Below are 24,235 nucleotides of genomic sequence, written 5' to 3'. Positions count from 1 at the left end.
AACTTCGAAACAAGCTCAACATCCAAGCTACTATTTCCTGGGTGCCCGCGCATGCGGGCATTGACGGCAATGAGTGGGCCCACAGCGAGGCGCGAGCAGCAGTTCGCCAGATGGCATCCGTGCCGAACGCATTCCACAACTCAGCCGGCGAGGCGGCCGGCCCCGCCGACCCGTCTGTCGTCAAGGAAGGTGCTAAACAGCGAAGGCGGAGAATCCTACGGCACTTTCGTGAGGAGCGGGAGGAACGCCCGGACGAGCAGTTGCGTCCCGTTCCTCCGATGCCGAATGACCTACCGAGGAGCACTCAGACCCTCGTCCGCCGCCTCGCGACCAACACTGTCCTATCCCCGGCGCTGCGCCATAAGTTCTTCGGCGACGATCCTGACGAGGGGGCGTGTCGCCGGTGCCGGAGTGCCGAGACGGCTGCCCATGTTGTCTGGGAGTGCGAGCGCCACGCTAGCCTTCGGAAAACAAAACTGGAGGAACTCCCAGACGAGATTCGTCCGGCGACGTATGTTGATTGGATTCTACCCACCAGTCGTCACAAGACGATCGTCTCCCTGCTGTGGACAAAGCTGGCGGAGTTCGTCTACGACGACGACGGCCCCGGTGGACGACTTTGCAGCAGCCGAAGGCGCTGGGACCAACACCCACCCAGACCGCCATGACGGCAACGGCAGATCCTTAGGCCCGCACCGATGCAGACGACAATGGTGCATTATATGTGTGTATGGTATATGTGTGTGTATATGTGTATATATATATATATGTATACATATATTATATATAACAGGGCAATAAAGAACGTTCTAACAACAACAACACTAAAAAAACAGAAGTAGTGAGATTAGGTCTCCCTGCCTTCAAGTATTACGGGTATTTAACGATATATTATAATATGTTATCTGCACCTCATCGGTTTCTACAGAACGGTGAATATAGTTTCGTTTGAGTTATCATCATATCATCAAATTAAAGCAAAACAAATATGTTATGTTTTTATTATTTTAGGTTTTAGAAATTGTTACCTTGAGAAGGACGTACATGTATATAAGATATAACAAAATTTTGTTTTCGCGAATAAAACACACATAAAAACGGTCCTTCTTTGTACTAAATATGAGTTGAGTAATGCGTTTCCCTTTCTATATGACCTTTCCGCTGTGAGACACGTGTTGTTTACGCAGGTACAGGACTGCACACGTCGAAAAGAAACCGGATATAAAGATAAGCGCGCTTAAATTGACGTACACAAATCTGTGGATAACCTTTATATTCGCCATTCTAGCACATATTTACTCCCAAAGTATACTGCAACCAAACCTCCCCTTTACTGCAATGACATTATGCAGCTCAGTGTTTGTTAAACGCAGCAAGGCCGGCCTGAGAATACAAAACAATGATCAAGTTCAAGATAGAAAGGTCTAAAGGCTCCATGGCACGAATATGCTGCGAATGACCGACGAATTTTGCCCGGCGGCTTTTGGTCTGCGCGTGTAATGAACACAGTGGCTGCTACGTCGCGCGCACAGCGAGCGTGCCGTCGGGCGGCGTTCGCCAGTTATTCGTCGCATAATTCGTTCCATCGAGTTCCATGGAGGCCTTAACCTTCACATGTCCGGCTTCCTTTAGTTGTTGCCTTGGTATTTTGCTGACATCTAGATATGTTCGGTTGTACTTGGGTACCAGTCACATTATTTCTCGCAGAACTGTTTAATGTTGATGAATAAACTTGCAGTACGAAAATTAAAAAAAAGAACTATAAAAGGCTAATGCTTTTATATTAGTAAACGTTTGGCTGAATTACGCAAAATGCCAAGGACCGTGGAGCAGGCTATGCTTGTAGATACACGCGCGCACGCTAATTCCGTCGACAGTGGCTGCCAAAAAAAAAAAAGAAAACTAATCGCCAATGCCTTATTTTATTATTTAGTACAAAACTTTTATATGGATAAGTGGAGCGCGTGCAGAACGTGTAGTTACGTGCCCGGTGTTCGGATAATTTGGTGAAACGCCTATCCCTTATAGCCGTCCGTTTAACATATTTTACAGCAATTAGTATTATGGTTCTTCCCACCACTAGAAATAACGTTCGCTGTCGGGTGGAAGGGCGTAGGGAATAGTAGTTCCGTTGTCGACATGGACAAATGCATGAAAACAAAAGCCGGCTGCAGCGGCTTTCTCAGGCTTCGAGCCTGGGTTCGGTGCTTTTAAAGCGGGCTGGTTACCACAAGGCCGCGCGTAAGCTTTGACACTCTGCTTTCTCGATATTTGATGAACACAGCGCGTATGAGTCCTGTAACGCCCGATAGATGTCTTAGTTGCAGTGACGTGGAGTTGAAACTTGTCGTAACTCTAAATGACTGATAATTCTTGCTTCAGACACTAAGCTAAGTGACGCCACCAAAGGAACGCGGAGAGTAAGTTCGGCAGCTTCTTTCGCGGGGGTTGTGGTGACGTCAGAACGCCGAGCTCTGGTTAGTTTTGACACTCTAAAAAAAAAGGTGCAGCTTTTACACCCCATGTCACATATTTGACACCCCAAAACTTCAGTTCGACATACAGCGCACTGAGGTTGAACCGAACGTACCAACTTTCACGAGCGGCTTGATAGCCGAGTTGTACAACTTAAGAAAATATCTAATGCACGTATGACTCAATGCAAAAAAGTTATCGGAGTTTTCTTGGCCCTACTGCGAAAACCTCATTGATTTTCTTTTGAAGTCTTTGATAAGTACTTTAGCTGTTGAATATGTCGTATCCAACCGTCATCAAGCCTCTCGTAAAAGTTGCTGCCGCCATTTCGATGTTATTGCGCTGTGCTTCGAACTGAAGTTTTGGGGTGTAAAATTTGTGACAAGAGGTGTAAAAGCTACACCTTTTTTTTTTCAGAGTGAAGGAAAGTGTGTAGACCTCAAGGCAGCTTCCTTTGAGGTCTATCAGCTATCCTTTCAATCAAAGCCAATCAGAGCTCGGCGTCGTTCTGACGTCACCGCAACTTCCGCACAAAAGCAGACGACTTGCTCTCCGTATAGCGCACGTTTGTACAATGCAGCCTCCTCTTTCCGGCATACCCATTATTTTTCGTTTCAGTCGTAAGATAATATCAAACCAAAGATAATTGCGGGTTGCCGATTCCGCTTGGTAACGTTAATTACAAGGTTTCAATCATTTTTATTCCGGTAATTACAAAACGCTATTAACGAAATAGTTGTAGAGCACTAGCCTTGTGGCATCATAAGGGGAACTAACAAACGTTTACAGAGCGAGGAATGCAATTGAGCTATGTGACGACGACCTCGATCAAGTTTCCATGCTTATGAACAAGGTATTTTAGCGTGTGCAGCGTCCTGTGAAGTATACAATACGGGAAAATGCCGAGGTGGGCAAAGTCATGCCAAGTTTTTTATCAAATGGCAAATACTGCATGTACCTCACAGCTTATAATCAATTGGGAGCCAACTGCGCGAATTCGTGTGTAATGATCCGACAAGGAAGGGTGTCAGTTGTTGCAATTTTTATGTAGTGCCTATTTAGAAACGTCTTGTAAAATGGTATTCGAAAATTGTTTCATAACTGGGCTTTCACTCCAAGACTTTGAAGTCAATTTACTGTCTTACGCGGTCAATGCAGCCATACTTTGTGAAGATAGAAAGAGTGTATCGAAATCCGTAGGTGAAGTGAAAGGTTATTGCGAAATGGCGGGCACGGCTGCAAATTGACTCAAGTTGGCCTTTGGCACGGTACATGGGCCGCTTAGCGAGCCGTGTTTCAAGAGCTAAATTTCGTGACTGTGCCAGTCAAGTACACTCTAAGAAAAAAGGGTGTATACGGGTACTCCCCTCAGGGGAGTTAGACCGTGTCCCATATGTGACTCCCCTGGGGTGTTTGTGGTATCCTCTCAAGTTGGGGAATTCAAGTACTCCCCAGATATACGGGATCACTTAGCACCCCCCTCAAAGTCCACGGGCCTCAACCGACACCCCTTACTTCGGGTGCTGTTTGGCGCCCTCTGTTACATTCGGGTACTTATATTACACTGCTAATTAGAGGAATTATATGAAACCATTTTTAACTCTCAGAGAGTCAACGAATCCCTTCTAAATAGGGTGCTTTTTGGCGCCTTTTGTGACACCCAGGTACTCATGTGACACCCGTAAATTCAGGCATTATTTAGTACCGCTTACAACCAGGGTGTCGAACCGGAACCGAACCGAACCGAAAACCGGAACAGAACCGTTATTTTTAGCCGAACCGGAACTGAACCGAACCGAAATCTTCGCCGCCATCTTGGAACTGAACCGGAACTGAACCGTAAAAAAATATAACGGTAACCGGTTCAAAACGGTTCACGGCATTTTTTTTTGTTAGTATTACAAATTTTATATTTGGGAATAAAGAAGTGGCACGTGTATTCCTCTACGTATTGATCGAATCGTCATATACAGAATTGCAATGTATAATAAATCCTGGGTTTTCGCGGCACTTTGTTATTGGCACTATGATTAGGCATGTGTCACATCGTCACGTGACGTCATGATGTCAAGACATGCTGTAAAGTATTGTCACATCACGTGACCCCGTGACGTCACGTGACTCACTGCGTTAAGTCGATTCAGATTGAGGACGTCGCTATATCTATTAACGTTGTTGATACCGTGACGTCACATGACATCACAACTTTGCACTGAGAGTCACGTGACACCATGATGTACCCGATTGTCATGATCCCGAGTCGAATGCTCTGGTTCATGACAACCAGCATCGCGAAACATTCGGGTAACGGCTCGTGTTCAACTCAAAGATTATGATGGGCCCGAGTCCCACTAGAGCTAGAAACAGAAAAAAACGACAGCGACAAGCCTCAGACACATGCAGCATGCTCGCGATGGTACGTTTATACGGATTTGAGTTGTTCGGTGCTCGTAAAGTTAGCACGAGTGTTTACAAGCCTGCAAATGGTACCGTCGTGTGCACGATGCTCGTGTTTGAGCATAGCCTTCTTTATTCTACAAAGCCTGTCAAATCGCGAAATACTCTGGTTTAAGGCTTGCCGCTGTCGTTTGTTTCTGTCTGTCGCTTTTGTAGGGCTCGGGCATTATAGGCCAACTAAAACTATATCTGAAGATCAGCCCATGCTCTATGCTTTGCCAACCCTCCGTATGACTATGATAAACACTGACGGTGTATATATTAGGATCAGATCACGTGGCTGATAGTTCTAATTGCGAGTTGAGGAGGGGAAAGCTGTTTCATTTCTGTCTTTCGACTGTGTCTACCATTTCGCAGAGGGGCAAACTAATAGATGGTTTTGCAAGTTATCAACGTCAGGGATTACATCTTAGCGGTATTTATTGAACTTAAGGTAAAAAAAATGCTGTACGACCCATTTTGCGTGTATGCACACCATTGAGGCTCCCAAACATGTTTTCGTTGTTGCTGAACGGCCTCAGAAAGTTGTACCGGGAATAGAAGCGTTAAAGGGTCTAAATGTAACGTATTAGTCCGACGTTACATAGAACTATTAATGTGTACGGGAGGGATACCTGAAAAGAAAGATCCCAGTGGCCTCAAGGGGATAGCCGAACGTTGGCAGCCGCTCTAAGTCTCACAGGAGTGTCGTTCCCAAGTTCTCCAAGTTTCGACCGCCCTGTATTTTGTTTAAACTTCACAGTTTGGTGCAAAGTAAAAGCACGGAAGAATTACTGTTAACAAGTGAGACAAATATAATTGTCGAATGAACACCACCCAATACGGAGCAGGCAATCCCTGAGGAATAAAAAGTATCTTGAGGAGCAACTAAAAAAGAAAAGGTAGCGGGGAGGGGGGTAGTTTTAAAGCATACTGTGTCGTAAAGAATTCTCTGCCCCGCATTTTCGGCGCAGACTAGAAAGGGTGGCCTGGAAACGATAGTGACAGATGGGTAGTGGGTACAACTTTTATTTGTTAAAACACCCTTGCCAGAAAGCACGTTTTCGTCGTGCCAGATACTCGCGTCGTGCCTAACGGCGATGCACCAACAAGACAAATATGTGCCTCTCAAATACATAGCTTGCACTGAGTGCGAACCTTTTGCAGCGTGCATTTTGCCCCACCGGATTTGATTTTTTCAGCAACAACAACTCACAATGACAACCAGTATATAGTGCGATTACGGCACGTGCAAATTATGTTAAATACTTCAGCTTTCTGGTGAAGTGCGACGTTCGCAACACTAGCACTAGACGTCCAAGGCGTAAAGTTGTGTAGTATTTATAGCAGTCTCGCGATGATATAAGGCAGCCTTATGAAATGTTGGAGCAGATGACTGATAAAGAACAGAGTAGTGAAGTATGGTCCCAAAACAAGTGAACGTAAAACCTAAGATAACATTAGCGTCCCGAGGCAGTATCTCGCGACGTTTCGAGCTGAGGCAAGCTAATGCCCAAACGTGATTTATATTAGGATTCTAAGAATCTTGTTTGCCCTTCGCGCAATTTATGTTTAATTAGGAGTATCATTTTATGCATTTCTATGCTTCTCTTTTTGCAGTAAAGCATTGTGTAAGGGATTATTTAGAAAAATAACGTGTCATCTCCTTATTTCTGCACATTTCGCGTATTTGCCTTCCGATATATCATGTGAACACAGTGCTTTTTGGCATCTCTGCAACCCAGTATTATACACTGCAAAACAGCTAACAAAAGCACGTTTCCGAAGACTCAACATGCAGCTGGCGTATTTTCGAGTATCGTCCTTGCGTCTCGGTCTCAGGCGGTTATGTGAACTTCATAAAGTCAAATTTATCGATGATAATAAAAATATACTTAATTCCTGTGTGAAGATTTGGCAGCATAAATAAAAGATCCTCACCTCAAAGATACACATATAAGTAAACGCACCTTCAAATTATCTGAAAGATGTTCTGCAAATCTTTTTCGGCGTTTTAATCCTCTATAGACGCGTTATAGGTGATTTGGGAAAGCTTTAAATATTTTTTTTATTTTGAAGCTAATTTAAATAACTATGTGTTCCTCACGCATATATAACTTCTAAAATATATAGAAGTTTATTATCGCGTCTTTTATCTGTTAAACAGAACTTTTACGTGTCTGTGGGTCGAACCAAAACAAAACACACTGGGACGAATGGTGGAACTATGACGATTACACACGCAAACTGTAAGAAAGTGTCCAATTAAGTAGCTTCTAAAGTGAGTAGAGCATGAAATACCACTTTGTTCTATTTAGCAAAAATCATCAATTAGCGAGGGTGACGCTTACTTGCAAATTAAATTGACCGGCATCTTGTCAAGAACAAACGTCAACCGGCTATGCCACTTTATCCAATATAAGAAAATGTTCACATGGGTAAGCACTGTTTTAGGTGAGATTCGATCTCAGTACGAAGGTGCTCATAGATTAGAGTGAACAATTTCAGCCACTCCTTTTTGCATCGTTCGTCGCCCGCATCATGGTGCTGAGAGCAAACAATGCTGGTTAGAAAAACAAGCATTGTGATTGTCGCTTAGTGTATCTATAAAATATAGACTGGAAGGGCTTGTCTCGTGACGTTCGTGAAATTTTGAAAATTATATTGCCTTAAGCTCAGTCGTCTCGTCATTATATATATATATTCTGCAACGTATTCCGTAAAACAGGTATCATGATATATATGGCGACGAGGTGCCCATTTCGTGATTTTCTTCACTGTAATTAATTCCTTAGTTTAAGGGCAAAACAACGATTCAACTTCTAATACTGCGATACAAAGTTGTACCAATCACGGCTTTTTAGGCAACCTACTTCACTTCGCGAAAACATTTCGATTCAGGTGCAATGCATGTGACTCTGGTAAACGAAGGGATGTTGAGTCGTATAAACACGACGTTTTGTATGTTAATGTAGATTTTCTTTTCTTGTTGTGTAGGAATAAATAACATAATTTTATAATTTTGGTACCTGGAAATGAAACTGGATTGAACAAACGATAAAAAAAAAGAAAACTATATACTGTAAATGAATTATTTTTCGTGGGCTCACTATTTCGCGATTTAGGTCAAAGCTGAAGTTTTGGAATAATTCGCGGGTTGTAATTTTCTCGACGCGGTGGAATCTCAATATAAATTCCAATGTGTTTACATTTTAGCGAAATTGTTTGCGGGACCCATTTTTCGCGAATTGTAGGCGATTCGTGAAATTCTAAAAAAATAGGTTCTCGCAAAAATCAGATCGTTTACAGTAGTTAGTTTCACGGCCTAAATAGTGCCTATTGACAGAAGAACGCCGAAAATATGTTCTCAATTTAGCGGTTCAAACCGGTTCGAACCGGTTCGAACCGGTTTGAACCGTTATTTTTTGGGCCCCGGAACTGAACCGGAACTGAACCAAAAGCCGTGAACCCGAACCCGAACCGAACCGATAAAAATATCGGTTCGACACTTTGCTTACAACTCTCAGGGAATCACTTGATCGCCCCTAAATTGGGTGCTTTGTGGTGCCCGTTTTTATACCTAGAGACTCGCGTGATCCCCCTAATTGCGAGTGTTGTCAGACACTATACACAACCTTCGAGGTTTTCCGCGACTCCCCACTTTTGGGGTCGCTTTTGTACACCATGGGTCTCGCGGAGCTCCAAATAGTGAAGGCACTTTTTCAGACCCCGAGACTCAGCTAACTGGCTTGTTCAGGTGTGCTGGAGGGGCGATGATTCCTAAGGCCAGCTGTCATACGAGAGAGTTCTGAATTCTTTGCGTGTCAAGTTCCTTAAGGAGGCACTTCGAGGAGGTTTCAGGGATAAGAGAATAATACCCACGGGCAACGTGTCGGCATCAAAATTTAACTGAAAACTTTTAGAAACACACAATACAGACATTCGAAAAAAAGTCCTGCCAGTCATGTCAGCCAACAATATTGTCAAACACGTTTTTATTGTAAAATCAAAAACTTGATACAGGTCAAAAGCTTAAATAGTAATTAGTAAAAGCCTGTAGCCTGCCAAGAAGCTTCAGGGCAACCTTTTCCAGTGGTGTTTCTTTCAGCCCGATCGTACGTTCAAAGAGAGCCAAGGCGGACTTGATCCCCGTTGCATATTGAATATCCAAAGTTCAATAGATTATGAGGCTGAAGCCATGGATGACGTCGCCAACATCCACCGACAGGTCCTTCACCTGGACTTGGACAGCTGCAGAATAGAAGGCGTCCTTTGTAGAGAATAGGACCGTCAGATGAGTTTATCTTTCTCCTGGAACCTGCAATATAATAAAATACCACACTTAAAAAAAAGTATGCAAACATGGGTCATATGATTATACATTCTATTATTTTTCATATTTAGATATAATAATCAGAGATTGCCTGCTTCCGTATGCTGTGTGAGTGCATAATTTTCCTTTTAATGTCACGTAATGATTTCAATGTTCGCAGCCATTAACTTTGCATAGACTGTTGAGGCCTTTCACCAAATGCTCGCATATCACAAGATGAAGTGAACAGGTAGTGTTTAAATTATTTTAACATACATATGACCTTCATGTGCCTAGTACAAAGCGGGCACATGTTTAGGGGATGCATATAATTCGAATATGAATTTAGCTCAATTTGGACCCAATTAGTGCAAAGCCAATTCTCGAAACGTCGCACACGATTTGGTCATGTATTAAGCTAGAAAACTGGGCCAGTGTAACTTCGTAATTTGTCAGGACTCGTAAGGAACCCCGCCAGGCACGCACAGGAAAAGGAAAATATTGTCCTGCGCAGATCGCGTTTTCGATTTAAACAGTGTTATGAGCTGTGTCATTCGCTTGAAGAGCTGTGTAGATCAAAGTGATTAACCCACCGCGTATTCTGTGAGGACATCGACACGAGTTTCGCTGCATTTTTGTGATGGGTAGGTTTTCTTGATCGGTTGCTTTAGCTATGCTCTGCTCCAGCTGCGCATGTCTGAGGGATAGCGAGGCGTCCTTCGTGAGCCCTCCTTTTCCATGTCAGTTGAAGGATATGCTAGGACTTTGGCTCGAAAAATACAGTGAGGCTTCCATAAGGCATCTTATCACTGCGCTGCTCAAATTTGTTGAGAATCTGTGAAAACAAAAATGATTGTCTGAAATTAATATTGTTTTTAGAAATAATTAGTATAAATCTGAAGAAGCGTAAAAGGTTGAATATAGTAGCCCTATTGAAAATATTTCTAAAGGGCCCGTCAGCCTTGAAGGATTATGGGACCTCACAGGCCTTCAAAGCCCTTCAAAAATACCCCACAGAAAAACCCTTCAAGGATACCCCATAGAAAAACCCTTTAGCCCCACAGCCCTTTAACCCGTCAGGCCCTTTAGCCCATCAACCCTTTAGACGCCCAAATGACTGTGAACCATAGACAAAAATGCAGGTCAAAACACTGAAAATTTATTGCCGACTTTAGTTTTACATGCATATTATAACTCAAAAAGCAACGCTTGTTCAAACCCGGCGCAAGGAGCTGTAGACGAAAGGGATCACATCAAACAGGGACAACTGACATCCTTATCACAAAGAAAAATACCTTTCAAAGTACTCACAATGCCGCTGGGTATATTCCTGATGTACGGTAGTTCAGCTAATAAAACCGAGCAGGTGCACCTCACGGACACATACACAGTCTCAGTAAGCACGTTTCGCGAAAACCACAAACTCGTAAGCAGCACCCGCCGCCGTTGAGAAATCCCGAGCACAGTCACGGTTTCGTCCATGATGACATCGCGCCGGAGTCTTCGGCGTATTTTTCGCTCGCTGGTCTGAAGTCGGACGGACGAAGAAGCGCAAGGAACAAGTCCGGACAGCGGCCGTCATCCACTGTCTCAACACCCACAGTGCCATAATCTCGTTGCGCAGGCACAACATGCGGTGGGACGCTGACCCCGACTGCCAGGCTTTGCAGCGAGTAAGCCGACACCGGCCACCATCTCCTTGAATGCGCTGAACACAAAGGCGCTCGAGCGGTGCTGAAGGCGGCCTGCGCCGAACTATGGTTCACCTGCGGTACCAAGAAAGAAACTGCACGGATCAAAACAGACCAAGGGGCGAGCCCTCAAAACCATGCATGCTCACCTTCCTGGAGGAAATTGGTCCGCTCCAAACATCCAGGCTCGTGGGATAACCGGAACCGCACACGAGCAGAGAGAAAATGGCTATGGCCTCCCCCGCTTGCACACACCACCCTCCTCCCCCCGACCGCTGGCCTGGCAGCCCTGCACCCTCTCCCCATCGCCGGGCGGAGAGAGGCGATTGCTTTTTGGGGACAGTCCCCCGTGGAAGACCGGTTCCCGGAACGAGTCGCTCCCGCGTGCGTCCCTGTTCCTGGAAAGCGCGCACTGCTCTCGGCTTGTTCTTTTTTTTTTATACATGGTTGCACGTATTTCGCCTCGAGCGGACAGGATTGCGTTCGCCTCAAAACGCCGATCGGCCAACACCACTCGGCCCGCGGCTCGTCAATTCTCCACATGGGCGGTCGCCCTCAGTAGCTCATTCGCGACCGAACACCCCGGCAGTGACAGACGGGTCCAGGAGCCCACTCGTATTTGATAGAAGAGCAGTAATAAAAATCTGACCGTACTCACACACGATCGGCATTCTCCAAATACTTATTTTTTCCCCCGTAGCGTACAATAAGCAGCTATGTTCATTAATTCTGCGAAATGTGTTTTTTTCACCTGGGCCGTTGCCCACACAGACATATCAAGAGGCCTGAAGGTTTTCCCGACCTCATTAGAAAAGTTCTTGACAGGCTTTCAGACATTTCAAGGCATCGTAAAGGGGACTTTAGACATTTCAGGAGAGCCTCTGACGGGGCCGGTGAACCCACCAGGAAATATCGGTGCCCCCGTCAAACATCTCAGAAATTCCTGAAGTCCCTTTCACACCCTTTAAAAAAATCCTGAAGTCCCATCAGAGCGATTTTCAATAGGGAGATGTTAAGCATAGATAAAACAAGGACCCTACTACCTAGTGAATAAAACAACAATCTCTTCGCGTTCCCTCAAAGTCCTGAAAAGATCACCAACGATAAACACGTCTTCGCCGTAATGCAAGTGGAAGGTATACGTGTCCCAGTAACGTTCAACGCCTGGCGAGAGTCCGTTTAACGCATAATCAAAGCAGTTCGCTATTGCCGGAGAATATGAAGGAACCTCTTTGCCTCCGCGGCTGGAGTAATGAATTGGGAGTGTGAATGCCTTTTGGCTGATTTCAACTACACATCAAGGTTGATTTAAAGTCCTGAATTGTATATTGCGCCGTTTATAACAATATTCAGCGAAAGCAAAATATCCCATTTTGACTTTTTTAGTCTATTATTCATGGTGATAAACGAAACCGATTAATCGATTAGTTAATTGAATAAGAGAAAATATTTCATCGTGCTAACATGTTTTTTTACCGACGCTTAGCCCTACTAGTAACCAAGCGATTGAGATGCTTTGAAAGTTTAATACATGAATGTTTACTGAATTTCCCCTGAGAGCTCTTTCATTTTGTAGTCTTTTTATTTAGGCAAGAATTTTGTAGACAAGCCAATATCTATGTCAATATTTCGGTATTTAACATTTTGGAACTTAAATAAATATTCCGAGAATATTCCTGCTTACAACATGAGCTCGCCAATTTCGGCAAGCCATTGACTATGCGACTTTTGTTTTCTAGCACGAATTATTCGACTATAACACCAGTCGACAGCAGACTATTCCGATGGCCTTAAATATAATTTGACGGAACCAGTGCGCTCTAAGCAATTTGTACTAAGAGAAATATGAAGCGCCACATCTTACCTGAATCATCAGTCTCGTTGACGAACACCTTGAGGGCCGATTCTAAAAACGCTTGGCGCACTCCTTTCTCTGTTCGACTGCCACCAACAGCGATAATTTTTGTAGATGTCTTGGAAGTCACGAACAAGTGACACTGGTGCACGCCGTTGAAGGTAGGACGGGAGGAGGAAGCAGACGGATTGCTGGAGCGGAGAGGAAGGAACATCCCATCTCTGCACCATTCCGCCTGCTTCCCCCTCCCCAGCGTACTTTTCCCTCGCCCTGAACCTCTAGTTGTTGCTTTCTTTTTATTTTTTATAACTTTTTTTTTTCGTTTTTTACAACACCCGTAGCCGTACCACGTCGCCGGTGACGCCATAAGGGTACGAGACGACACGGCTGTGAACCGGACTTTAGGGGAAAGTCAATGTTCATCCAAGGGCAGAAGGGAACAACAAACCTGTCGAGTCTGTCCTTCCCCTAGCTTAGCAAAATCGGGTTGGAGGACGTAAGGGATTATAGAGGAGCGGCCGGGTGCTGGCGCACCTGCCTCCATTGTCAGCGTACGCTGGGAAACCTTGAGCGAAAACATTTTAGAGCCTCGGGAGAAATCACCTTGACGTTAGTTTTCATAATTACTTCGTCTTCTTTAGGCCGCGCTCTGTATTCTCCATCGTGATTTTATGGGAGAGCAGAGCAATTAATAAAACAGTGTCCAGACTTGTTCTGACGTCCTGTATCCACGTCTTGTGCATAAAAAAAAAATCAACTCCCGCTTCGAGAAACGAATATTTATGGAAGTATTTAAAATTATTTTTAGCTTCTCACTTTAAGTCGCAATATTGCTTATATAATGGGAAAAAAGGTTGTGAATTTTTGTAGAATTACTGATTTAGATCCCGGCCACTGCCCCATTGGATTCGGATTATCATCGTACAGGAGTGCGATAAAGGGACAATAAAACTGTTCTCCACTATCGTGAGACACCTCCAGTTTATAAGCTATCGAACACTTATTAGCACTTCTGGCCGCGCACGAGTAGTCGCAGAAAATGTTTAATAAACACAACTTGCTCTTGCACTTTGAACAGAAAAAGCGGCCACAAGTTTGAGGCAATGAGCTGTGTTGTCTATTTTTTTTTTTTTCAATTCTCTCCGTCCCAGGGTTTACAAATACAGCATGTTCTTTTCCAACCAGCTCGCCTGCCCTATGTATTTCTTGCAGATGATGTGCCACGAATGATCATTACAGCAATGCGCAGCGGTTGTCAATGAACGGTGCACGCGCCGCACTCCGCACTCCGTACGCACTCCCGACTTCGTACATTTGGCTGTTCCAGCGGTCACTGCAGTGATTGAGCTCGAGCCAAAATTTGAATGTCCCGCAAGGCATCAATTGCGGCTAAGCCTAAGTGCAGTGCCAACGCAGTGCTCGAGTCCAACACATGAACCCCATTCAAATATCAGTCACGACAGTTCAGAAGGTATACCCGTGGTATATCAACGTCGTGGTTTCCCGAAACTGCGTCAGCAAGCTTTGCGTAGGAGCTACTGCAAGAGGAGTTCGCTCGTGCTTTTAAAACTATAAAAAAAAAAAAAAAACGCACAGTTCAGAGGCATTGCATGAGAGCATGAAGTTCACATACTTCTGTCAGCATTCTTTTTTGAAGTGCTTAATCTTTAAATTCAGTATCGTTTCATGGCAGAATTTATTATTATTACATGATGAACGTTAAGATCCCACGTTAACTTCCACACTGCGGTGGCAAAACTATCCGTCTACAGTAGGAACAGTTTCAATCCAGAACAACTTTTGATTGCCTAGACCTCCTTACAGAAAATATGTACATACCTTTGAGTTTGTGACATGTCAAATAGAGTGCATTGCAGCAAACACCCGAAAAAATAAACTGAATTTGTTAAACTTAATCACGGTGCTGTTTTTGTTTTGTTTTTGGAGCATGTGTTTCGAACTTTCGATGAATGCGTGGGATTCCTAGATTGCTGTAAAGCAAGCATCTGAATAGCCGGTCATCGCACTAAAGCGAAATGTGGAAGGGCGTTCTGCTAACGCTATAATATTGATCGGGACGCAGAAAAGACGATGGGCGGACATGAACGCCAGAGAAGAGGGGAAAAGTGAACTTGCGGGGCTCGTGACCTTTGTTTCTCTTGGGGAATGTCCGCCTGCAGGCCACCTTCTATCGTTGAGGAGCGCCCTCCTTGTGCTGCCCATGCCGCGCCCCTTCCCGATAACTTGCGTCATGAAACCCTAAAGCTAGTACAACACGTTGTAAGCCAATTTTCTAACCGTGACGCATCGAAAACTTAGAGAGACAATCCCTAACAGACCCCGGAATCGTGAAGCAAAATATAAAAACACAACCCTGCAAAAAAAAAAAAAAGGGTCATGTTTTGCATTCTGTACATTTTATTCCCTAAAAAGGGCCCCAATCACAACTTCAGAGTTGCTCACGAACACGTTTAGCTATTTCAGAGGTCGTTGTATTGGTCTTGGCATTCCTTTTATGCTCATTTAATCTGTCGTTAATGCGTCTTTATGTTTGACCTACATGCGTGGACCCGCAAGCTAGAGATATTTCATACACGACACTGTTCCAACAAACTGATTTTTCAAGATGACCCTTTTGCACTCATTCGTACCCGCGTGGAATGGCGCCATCCTGTTGGACTTGAAAGCGGAAATAGACGTACCTATCTACACCAAAGTCATTCGCATAAAAGCAGGAGCACAGGTTTAACCTGTGTGTCTGGGTTCTGTAAATAGTCTTTTTAAGGTCGAGCCCCCTTTCATCGTCCCTTTTGTGTCTGAACGTGTGTGTGTTCGCATTCTTTCACCACAGCATCATTTATAGAATGGTTTTGTGCGCCTCATGCAGATGGTGTCGCGAAAACTCACCCAGATGTACCCAAATATCCGTCACTCCAGCCGCCACGCGTGGTTTAAAGACCCGAGATATTACCGTTTTTTGCTTTGCATTTTACGAAACGGAATCGCGTTATTTATTAAAAAAAATAGACGTGATTTCTATCTTTTTTTTTAAGATAAACGATACAAAAATTACAAGCTGCGAATTCCTTCAGCATTAAAACCATTCCATCGCCCCTTTAAATATTCTTGTTTTCGATCCACCGCCCAGCCCGTCTCACGTTGTAATGTTACCTCTATTCGGTCGGAACCCTCGTATAACAGGGACATAATAAACGAAAACGACCTAAAATCCGCTCGAAGTTTACGCCAGGGCCGTAAGCTTGTCGAAACTGGAACACACAAAATGTAATTTACGGAATGGCGTCTCGGCCCACCAGGCAGTGCGCCAGCGCCGTACATGAAGCAGTCAAGAAACGTCTCAAACTGACAAAATAAAAAAAGGATGGCTCCCAGAAGTTTTTACCCTAAAATATCCTAACGCGAATAGAGAGGGTCATCATACCAAGTGAAAAATTCCGACGATGTCCTGACTCCTCAGCACTAATAACTTCGGTTGGGCGAGGTAGGGCGCTGTGTAACAAAAACTTTGTGAAAAGTTGTGCCCTGAATGAGTATGGTCGCGGGCTTTTTATTTCACAATTTATTTGTACGATATATAAAACGCGGCATAAATTAATATCGGGTAAGCTTCGAGAGTTCGCAAAAACGTCGTGCCCGCGGAACTTCAAATCTAGAATAAATGCTGTCTTCACGCTTTCTCCACGATTTTATCTTTTTGCTATATATTTCCTAAGTTAAAAGTTTTTCGGTCATCAGCGCGTGCAGCTGACTAAATTGGTTGTCACCGGAATGAACCTTTCAGTGTCTCCCAGGGCTAAACAAATTAATGGCGAGATATTTTTATTATCTTTTTTCGCTACCCAGATTGTCTCACATTGGTTTGTGTCCTCTATCTTACCGGATGAGACCAGCGACAAAGACATTTGTATCAGAAGCGTAAACAAGACCAATCTAAACCTCCTTTGAAGGTTACATGCTCAACCGTAAGCTTGTAAAAACTCGATCTCGCAAAATGTAAGCCACGGCATGGTGTGTCGGTCTGTCGATCAAGAGTTCCTGTGTAGGCTCCCTACAGGAGCCAGAGTTGCGCGTTCGATTCCACGTGCCGCGTGCCGCCCTCGCCGCTATTCGCCGACATCCGATCACGTGAGGAGCCGTATCAAGTGTCGTGCAGCAAAGTAGACGTTGCACGCGCCCCGGCGTACGTTCCCTGGCTTTTGAGCGCGCCTCGAACGCGCGGCGCTGCTATTCGCCGAATTCAGTCACGTGAGGAGCTGTATCCACATGCCATGCATGAACGCGCAACTCTGGCTCCCGTAGGGAGCCTATACCGGAACTCTACGTCGACCTAGAGTAACTGTATATGCTCCGCTTGCAGAGCCTATACAGTTACTCTACGTCGACCTGCCCGCCAGCGCCCTCTATGAAACAGTCAGGTAACTTTTTGAACTTGGAAGTAAATAGGAAAACGCAAAAAAGAAAAACGAAGAAAAAGGGAACGTCAGCAATTTCAAAGAATCTGTGAAGCATAAAAGAAAAAAGAAGTAAAGTAAAAGCGTAAACTCCAGGATCGGATTTAACTTTCTCAATGCTAGTCATCCACGTTCCCCCTTCGCAAAGGAAGCCTGGCCCGAGGGCAGGCTTTCCCTTCCCACAATCCTTTCGAATCCCCAGGGGACTCCTGTAGCACCCCATTCTCTTTCCCCTTGCTCGCTCCTTCTATTTGAGAGAGGATATTCCTTCCGAAGAGGTGCTAGCGCACGCTGTGGGTGTTGTCACGCCGTCTAACTCCCTCGAACTCCCCTCCTTTCTTAGAGTGTACAGGGTGTCACAAAACAAAATTTACACGGTCTGTTTTACAGCAAAAATACAACTAGGCATCGGCGAACGCTCATTCTCCGCCCAAAGGTAGAGCTAGAGGTCACAACCAGACGCCAGAGCTTCAGCTCGATCCGATAGCTTAATCGAAAGTTATAAGTGATTTTCTGAAAATTTCAATGGGAAAATGAAGCCCATTTTTGCCCGTTTTCGATTTCTGGCGCCATAGAGCCCCATTTGTTTGAAAACTCCGTCGGTCGCCATTTTCCCATTGAAATTTTCAGAAAATCACTTATAACTTTTGATTAAGTCATCGGATCCGGCCCAAACTTTGGCATCTGGTTGTGACCCCTAGCACTACCTTTGGGCCGAGAATAAACGTTTGACGATGCCTAGTATTTTTTTTGCGGTAAAAAAGACCGTGTAAATTTTCTTTTGTGACACCCTGTACATAGGCGTACCGTTGTAGTACTAAAAAGATCCAACGGGCACTGGTCGACACTATTTCAGCAAACACGTGATAAAGGTAGTAAATAGAACGGATGAGAATTGTCACTTTTTACGTGAGTCAGTGCTAGCAATATATTTTTCGTTGGGAGTTTCTGATATGTGATACAATTTTTGCAGTGCTCGAGGGTAAATTTGCAGAAGTTACATGGTGTATTAGCGCTGTGTCCATCTGACGGTCGAGGCGGCAAAGAGTATCTGACGACAAGTTGTTTCGTCGCGTTAGTAAGGAGGACTTTCGTTACCCACGTATTTGAAGAGCACGTTTTTCCATGTTATACGCTTTTCAGAGATCCTATGAATCCCTTTCTTCGTGGTGTAATTCAGAGCAGACTGCAAAATGAAATAAACCTGTTCATTCTTTTTTCTTTTTGTCGCGACCAATGTATAATCAAGAATGGTTGGTGCATGCTGCTTTCTACGCCCGCGTTTTTTACTTGATTACTTGTCAACTCTCGCCTGTAAGTTTTTAACGCACAACGTTATTGAAGTTGTATTTTCGGTACCGGCATACCGTTCCATGTACCAGGCAGGCTCAGGGCATGACTTTTTATCCAGAGTAAAAATATGTCAATTCCACCTTCCATGTACTTTTTTTTTTAGGTTGCAACTTTTTGTTAAAGTCTGGCTCGAATAGAAAAATATCTTCGTTCCTTGGCGTGTTGAATGTTTTTTTATTCTACAAAAAAAGAAAAAAAAATGAACACGTACTTCTAAATTGCTGGGATGCCCATCTATTCTGCAATGTTCTCCAGCGAAATATCTATAAACAAAAAATTCCCTCCGACCCCCAACTGCCTTCGGTTCCTGCCCGAGGAAAATATTTGTGACATTCCTATCGATTTTGTAATGATCTTGGGCCTGTATGGAATAATGCCAAGCGGAATAGCTCCGCGAGATACAGCTATGAACGTTCGCATTGTGCCGATGCATTTTATAAAAAGAAAATGTTTTCTATTTTGAAATTTGTTTACTCAATGTTATACTGCCTACCAAATAGGTGCCGATTTCTGAACGTTCTAGAGTATCTTAACAAATTGTGAATGGCATGTGCGCTTACTGAATGGTGTAATTTCATGATTGTGATTGTCCTTGTGTTCACTTGTTCCAAAACGAAAAAAAAAAAGCCTCTTTGTGGCCCCGTGCGAAGATGCCGGAGTCTGCGGGCGCACAGTCCGCGTTTCGACTTCCGCTGAAACCCGCGTTCAATCTCTCTGGTTTCGACTGTTTGTTCCTAGATGTAATTGCGTATGGATTACAATGACAAATTATGTTTTCTAAATGGTGCATATGCATTCTTTTGCACGGGATATGCATCCTTTGCGTCGCCTTGGTAGGCGCGTAACTTTTTGTTTTTTTTTCTTTTAACGCGAGCGTTACACTTCTTCATAAAATTCAGCCTATAGAGATATGTTAGGCTAAAAAACTCACTGTTTCTGCGGTGCATCGCTACAGACTACGTCAAAAAGCGATAGCATTTCGGCGTTACATCTACGAATGCCATATTCAATTGATTATATTGAGACGAACTTCGTTCCCTGGCTCAGCCCTTCGCCGTAGTTGAATGACCCAACTGATCGCCTATGTACCAAGCTAGACGCTGTTTTCTCTTTTCAGTCTTCTGCTTGACACGACAAACAGAGTGAGCCTCAGTGAGCCACTGCCTTTATTGTGCAATGTTTTATTCACTCCGCTATTTGTTTACGAGGCAGTGCGAAGAAAACCAGTTCGATTACAGCAAGCGTATTGTTATAGAATGCATTAATGGATGAATGTTGTTGGCTATACCTTCTGTATCACGCGGTAACTTAAGTCATCTTGCCTTGCATTACGAAATTGAGCTAGTTGGTACACCGTCTATGATGCCAACAGAATTTCTTAATTGTTTAAACGTATCCTTCAAAAATAATTCAGGGGTTTGAGAAGTTCGTCGAAGATTTCTAAGGGGCCTGCGTACTTATTAAGGTTCCCTAAAGAATGTAGGAAAAGCTTCATGGATTTCAGACGCCTATAAGGTCTGTCCCAATTTTTTTTCCTTTTTTTTAAACACAACATTCTTGAAAATTGTATTAGCGGGTTTGCGGGATAGATGACGTGACCGCTCGGGATATTTGCGTCAGGGAAGCCGCTTGCCCATTTTGTATCGAGCAGCCACAGCGAACGCCACACTCCGCCGATCTTCGTTTTCTCTGTGAGAGAAAACAGGTGAGTTGGTAATCATGGCCTTCGGAATCCGCGGTGCCTTGAGAGCCAGAGTAGTCTGGCTTTCTCAGCGCGCGACTGGTAGGGTCGCCCTGAAAAGTAGAGTAACTGTGACATTCCCGCGTCCCTAGCGGCTAGGTCGGCGGGAGGGACTTTGTTTTTGCTTGACTGTTGGCGCTCTGTTGGCTCAAAAAAATATGCCAGGGCCCAGAGCGTCGATGTTCCAGGTGGACCTCGCGGCCTGAAGACGCCTTCCAAGAAGTTTGTGGTGCACCTCATGGCAGTGCACTTTTGCCTGAGTTTCATTCGTTCGTGGAGCAAGTGGTCACACCGCAGGACAATGTGCGAATCATCCGCTCCTTCCTCGTCGCAGCGCGAGCAACGGCTGCTTCTGGAGGTACGTAAGCGGGCCAGGTGAGCTGGGGCGAAGGCGCTGTTTGTGCAAGGTCTGCGCATTGCTGCAGCCACTTTGCTTGGCAGCTTTTTCGGTAGTCTACGCGGTGTGGGGTCGTTTTCAAGATCTTGGTGGCACACGCCGATGGACCGCCTCAAAAAGAGTTGTGTGTCCAAAAACGCAGCCACGACGGAGGTAGGGCAAGCTTCTTCGCCTAGGGCCGAAGAAGCCAGGTGATTCGCCTCTCCATTTCCTTAAATGGCGCAGTTTGGCAGCAGACAACGGAAGGTCAGTCTCTATTTTCGCCGCTGCAACAGGATCGCTGCGCTCAAAACGTCTCTGGCGAGCGATGCTGCACGGTCCAGGTTGACGAGCTGGGTCGGTGCCGCCTTCGAGTTGCTCCGGTTTACCAGGCGTTCAAGCAAACATTCTGCTCCAGCCAAAGACAGCACCCGGGGCAGCGCCGCCATCTTCTTGTCGTCGAGGATGCAGAGGAGAGGCGCTCCGCTGCTCGTGCTCGGAAGTCTGTCGACACTGCTGCGGCTGTGGCTGTGTGTGCGTCGAAGTCAACGTACTCCTCCGCGTAGCATCGCGCCCATCCTCTGAAGCGCATTCCTGCTCGAGGCCGGCGTCCAGTTCCATTCTGAGGGGAAGGGGGGGGGGGGGGGGGGGAGTACATCTCTTCCGTTTTATTCGTTGAACTACCGCACTTCTCAAGAATTTACCCAGCGGCATTGTGAACACCTAGAAACATAATTTGTCCGACGAAAACCGCTGATGTCTTTTCTTGATGTGATCGCTTTATCTACAGCTCCTTGCGTACGGGTTTGAGTAAACACCTTACAGATATTTTGGTCTGTCGCGGCCTTCAGGAAAGATGTACTTCTGGCTTGAAAGGTATGTTGGCTATGGGGTTAGTAGGCTGAAAGGGTAAAATCTGAAGGTCTGAAGTGTGAAAGTCCGAAGTGCACGGGCTGAAGCATGATGTCTGAAGTGCTAAATACTGAATGCGTAACAGACTGAATTTTAGAAGTTTTATTAGGGTCCCACAGCACATCATGGATGAAAAGTCGTTTTTTTATTAGGGCTAGAACACTTTAATTTTGACTATATACCTTCTATTCAAATAATCGACTCCACAAAATGTGTGTATGAACTTCCTTCTCGAGAGCTCCTCAACCAATCTTTTAGCATCATTTTTGTGATTGCAATCTTCTCCGTTCTTCTATCCTCGCAAGCAAAACCCTGTGCTCCCCCCATTTATGTTAACCCTTGTGGCGGTGTCCTGGGCTTTCTGCCGGTGTAGCGCCGCAATCAATAGAAGCACGGGGCTTGGCTCATGAGCTGGGGGCGGGTGGAGCGAGAGGCTCGAGCTAGTCGGAGCTCGGCACCTGGCCAGTAAATATTGCAGTCGGTCAGCAGGGACGGTTGAGCACAGTAAAGGTGCGTGCTTGTTTTTTTATGTGCCTCGTTGGTCCTTCTTGCGGTGAGCAGTGGCATCGAACCTTACATTACCTGGCGTCAAACGCGGGCCTACTGCTCTCCTGCGGGTGGGACCGCAGGCTTTCAGCAAGTTTTAGACGTTTTTAGTCAGGTTTTTCTGTTTTTAACTTTGCCCGGCCCGTTAGGCGTACGTAGCCGTTCGATTAAGCTTCGGCCACTGGACGCCATCTTTGCCATTCTCTTTCGCGGCACGGCCCTTGTGTATATTTCTTTGCGCGTTTTCTTTTGTTTCGTTTCGTCCCCTTTGTGTTTTTGTTTTTTCGCGGCCGTTTTCGCGATGAGCTGCCGCAGCGACACCACAGCGCAGAGCGAGACCGCAGAGGAGCCTGACCCGACGTCAATGGAACTGATAGCAAGGGTTGCCAACCGTTGCGACACGGTCGTGAAAGGCCTTACCCTGGATGATCACGGACTTCAAGGGCAAGGACCACGGCCCCAGGACCCAGTCCCGGTGTACAAGGCCCATGACAACCGGAAGTTCGTGGCCGGCTTTCTGGCTGAGCTGACGGCATACAAGCTCACCACTGCCGTCTCGGAAGATTATGTCCTTGCACGGGTGCTGCTCATGGCGTTTCACACCAGGGCCGCACGCTGGTGGCGCATCGTGGCCCCGCTATCTCCCCTACAGCGTCTTCAGTTAGCAGGCCTGTGTGTACTATTACTCTGTAGCTATCTGTAGCTCTTACCAACCACTCTTATCTGTGAAAACAAATTTGAAAACACCTAATTTTAACACGAAGGTTTTTAGCGTAATTTTGACAGAATTCGGAGTTTGCTTTAGAGGTTCACTCAATCTTGTAAGGAAGCTCTCCTATTTACATGCTCCCTTCATTACATGCTTGAAATGGGTCACGACACCCAACACAATCCTTCCTATGTAGAGCCATGGACAGCATGAGCTGAAATGACCGAGTAACGACCGAAACATAACCGTTGCGCTGCCCCGACACGAGAACTTGAAATACCCACAAAAGATGGCACTCGGACAAATGTCCGGATGGTACGGGTTTCCGACTCGGCCTGATCATGCTTGAGAACTGTGCGCTCTTTCTAGGCACGTGCTGCAATAGTGAATGTTCGCAGTTATTATCACGTTTGCTTGTTCACACATTGATATAAGGATTAAACCAGACTCGAGATCACAAGCCCAGATAATGAAGACAGCGTCGTGCCATAGAAGTGACAGGAAAAAAGTGGAGTCCAGTCACACTAAAGTTCTACCAAAATGCGGGAAAGGAAACTCATTATTCATATTGCCGTGGCCTCGGCACTCTGGTGCGGATGCTATTTCTTGTTGCTCTATTTTGGTTCCGCTCTTTTTTTGACGCGCAGCCTATCCAGCGTGCGACCGGAGCCAATCGGTCCCGGTCGCACGTATTGGTCATATTGGTCATATGTTCCAGTTTCCACTTTGTTTCGACTCCACGCGGCTGACGGGCTGTAAAGCGTAATGAGGCTATTTCGTCTGCTGCCAGAGAATCGACGGTGTCGTCTGCTGCAGCATCAAATGGGATAATTTGCATTCGGAAATGTTATGAAGTGCATGCATCCTTAACGTATTTACTAATCTTTGCTAAGAAAAAAGCATAGCCTACACACAACATGATATAAAGTATAGCCATGTGCGTGGTCAAGTGGCAACGCTCCTAACACGCACGAAGAGGCACCAGGATTTATCCCCGAGGGCCGCACACCTTTCAATATTTTGTTGTAAAATTAGTTTCTACAACGTCCGAGAAGGCTCGCGATTTGAGTGCTCGAAGGTCGAACATTATAGCAAATACCATTGAATACCAATACTGGAAACTCGAGCCAAAATGCATGGGAGACACAGACGTGCTGCCATCTCTCGGTGTGGTATGGTAAACTATGCGCTCGAAACTAAAAGGAAAACAGTCATTCACTACACTATTTCTTCTCTTCACACTATCAGGAATTGTGAATATATGGCAAATCGGTGTGCCGATTTGAATTGAGCAAGTGCTGATACACGGTATTTCTGATAATGAGGTGCGCTTCATATTGGCACTAAGTATATAGAT

General features: G+C 45.2%; 1 protein-coding gene across 1 annotated transcript; it reads left to right on the top strand.

The window, feature by feature from the left end:
- Positions 1 to 110: 110 nt before the first annotated feature.
- On the top strand, positions 111 to 749 carry LOC115326413. Its single transcript, XM_040215019.1, has one exon. It carries the CDS (start codon positions 111 to 113, stop codon positions 666 to 668), a length of 558 nt encoding a protein of 185 aa, XP_040070953.1. The 3' UTR covers positions 669 to 749.
- The last annotated feature ends 23,486 nt before the right edge of the window (positions 750 to 24,235 follow it).

The sequence above is a fragment of the Ixodes scapularis genome, unplaced genomic scaffold (genome assembly GCF_016920785.2).
Source record: "Ixodes scapularis isolate PalLabHiFi unplaced genomic scaffold, ASM1692078v2 PGA_scaffold4__175_contigs__length_147842914, whole genome shotgun sequence".
NCBI lineage: Eukaryota > Metazoa > Arthropoda > Arachnida > Ixodida > Ixodidae > Ixodes > Ixodes scapularis.
The sequence above is the reverse complement of the archived record's forward strand: the minus strand, read 5'-3'. Positions and strand labels throughout refer to the sequence as shown.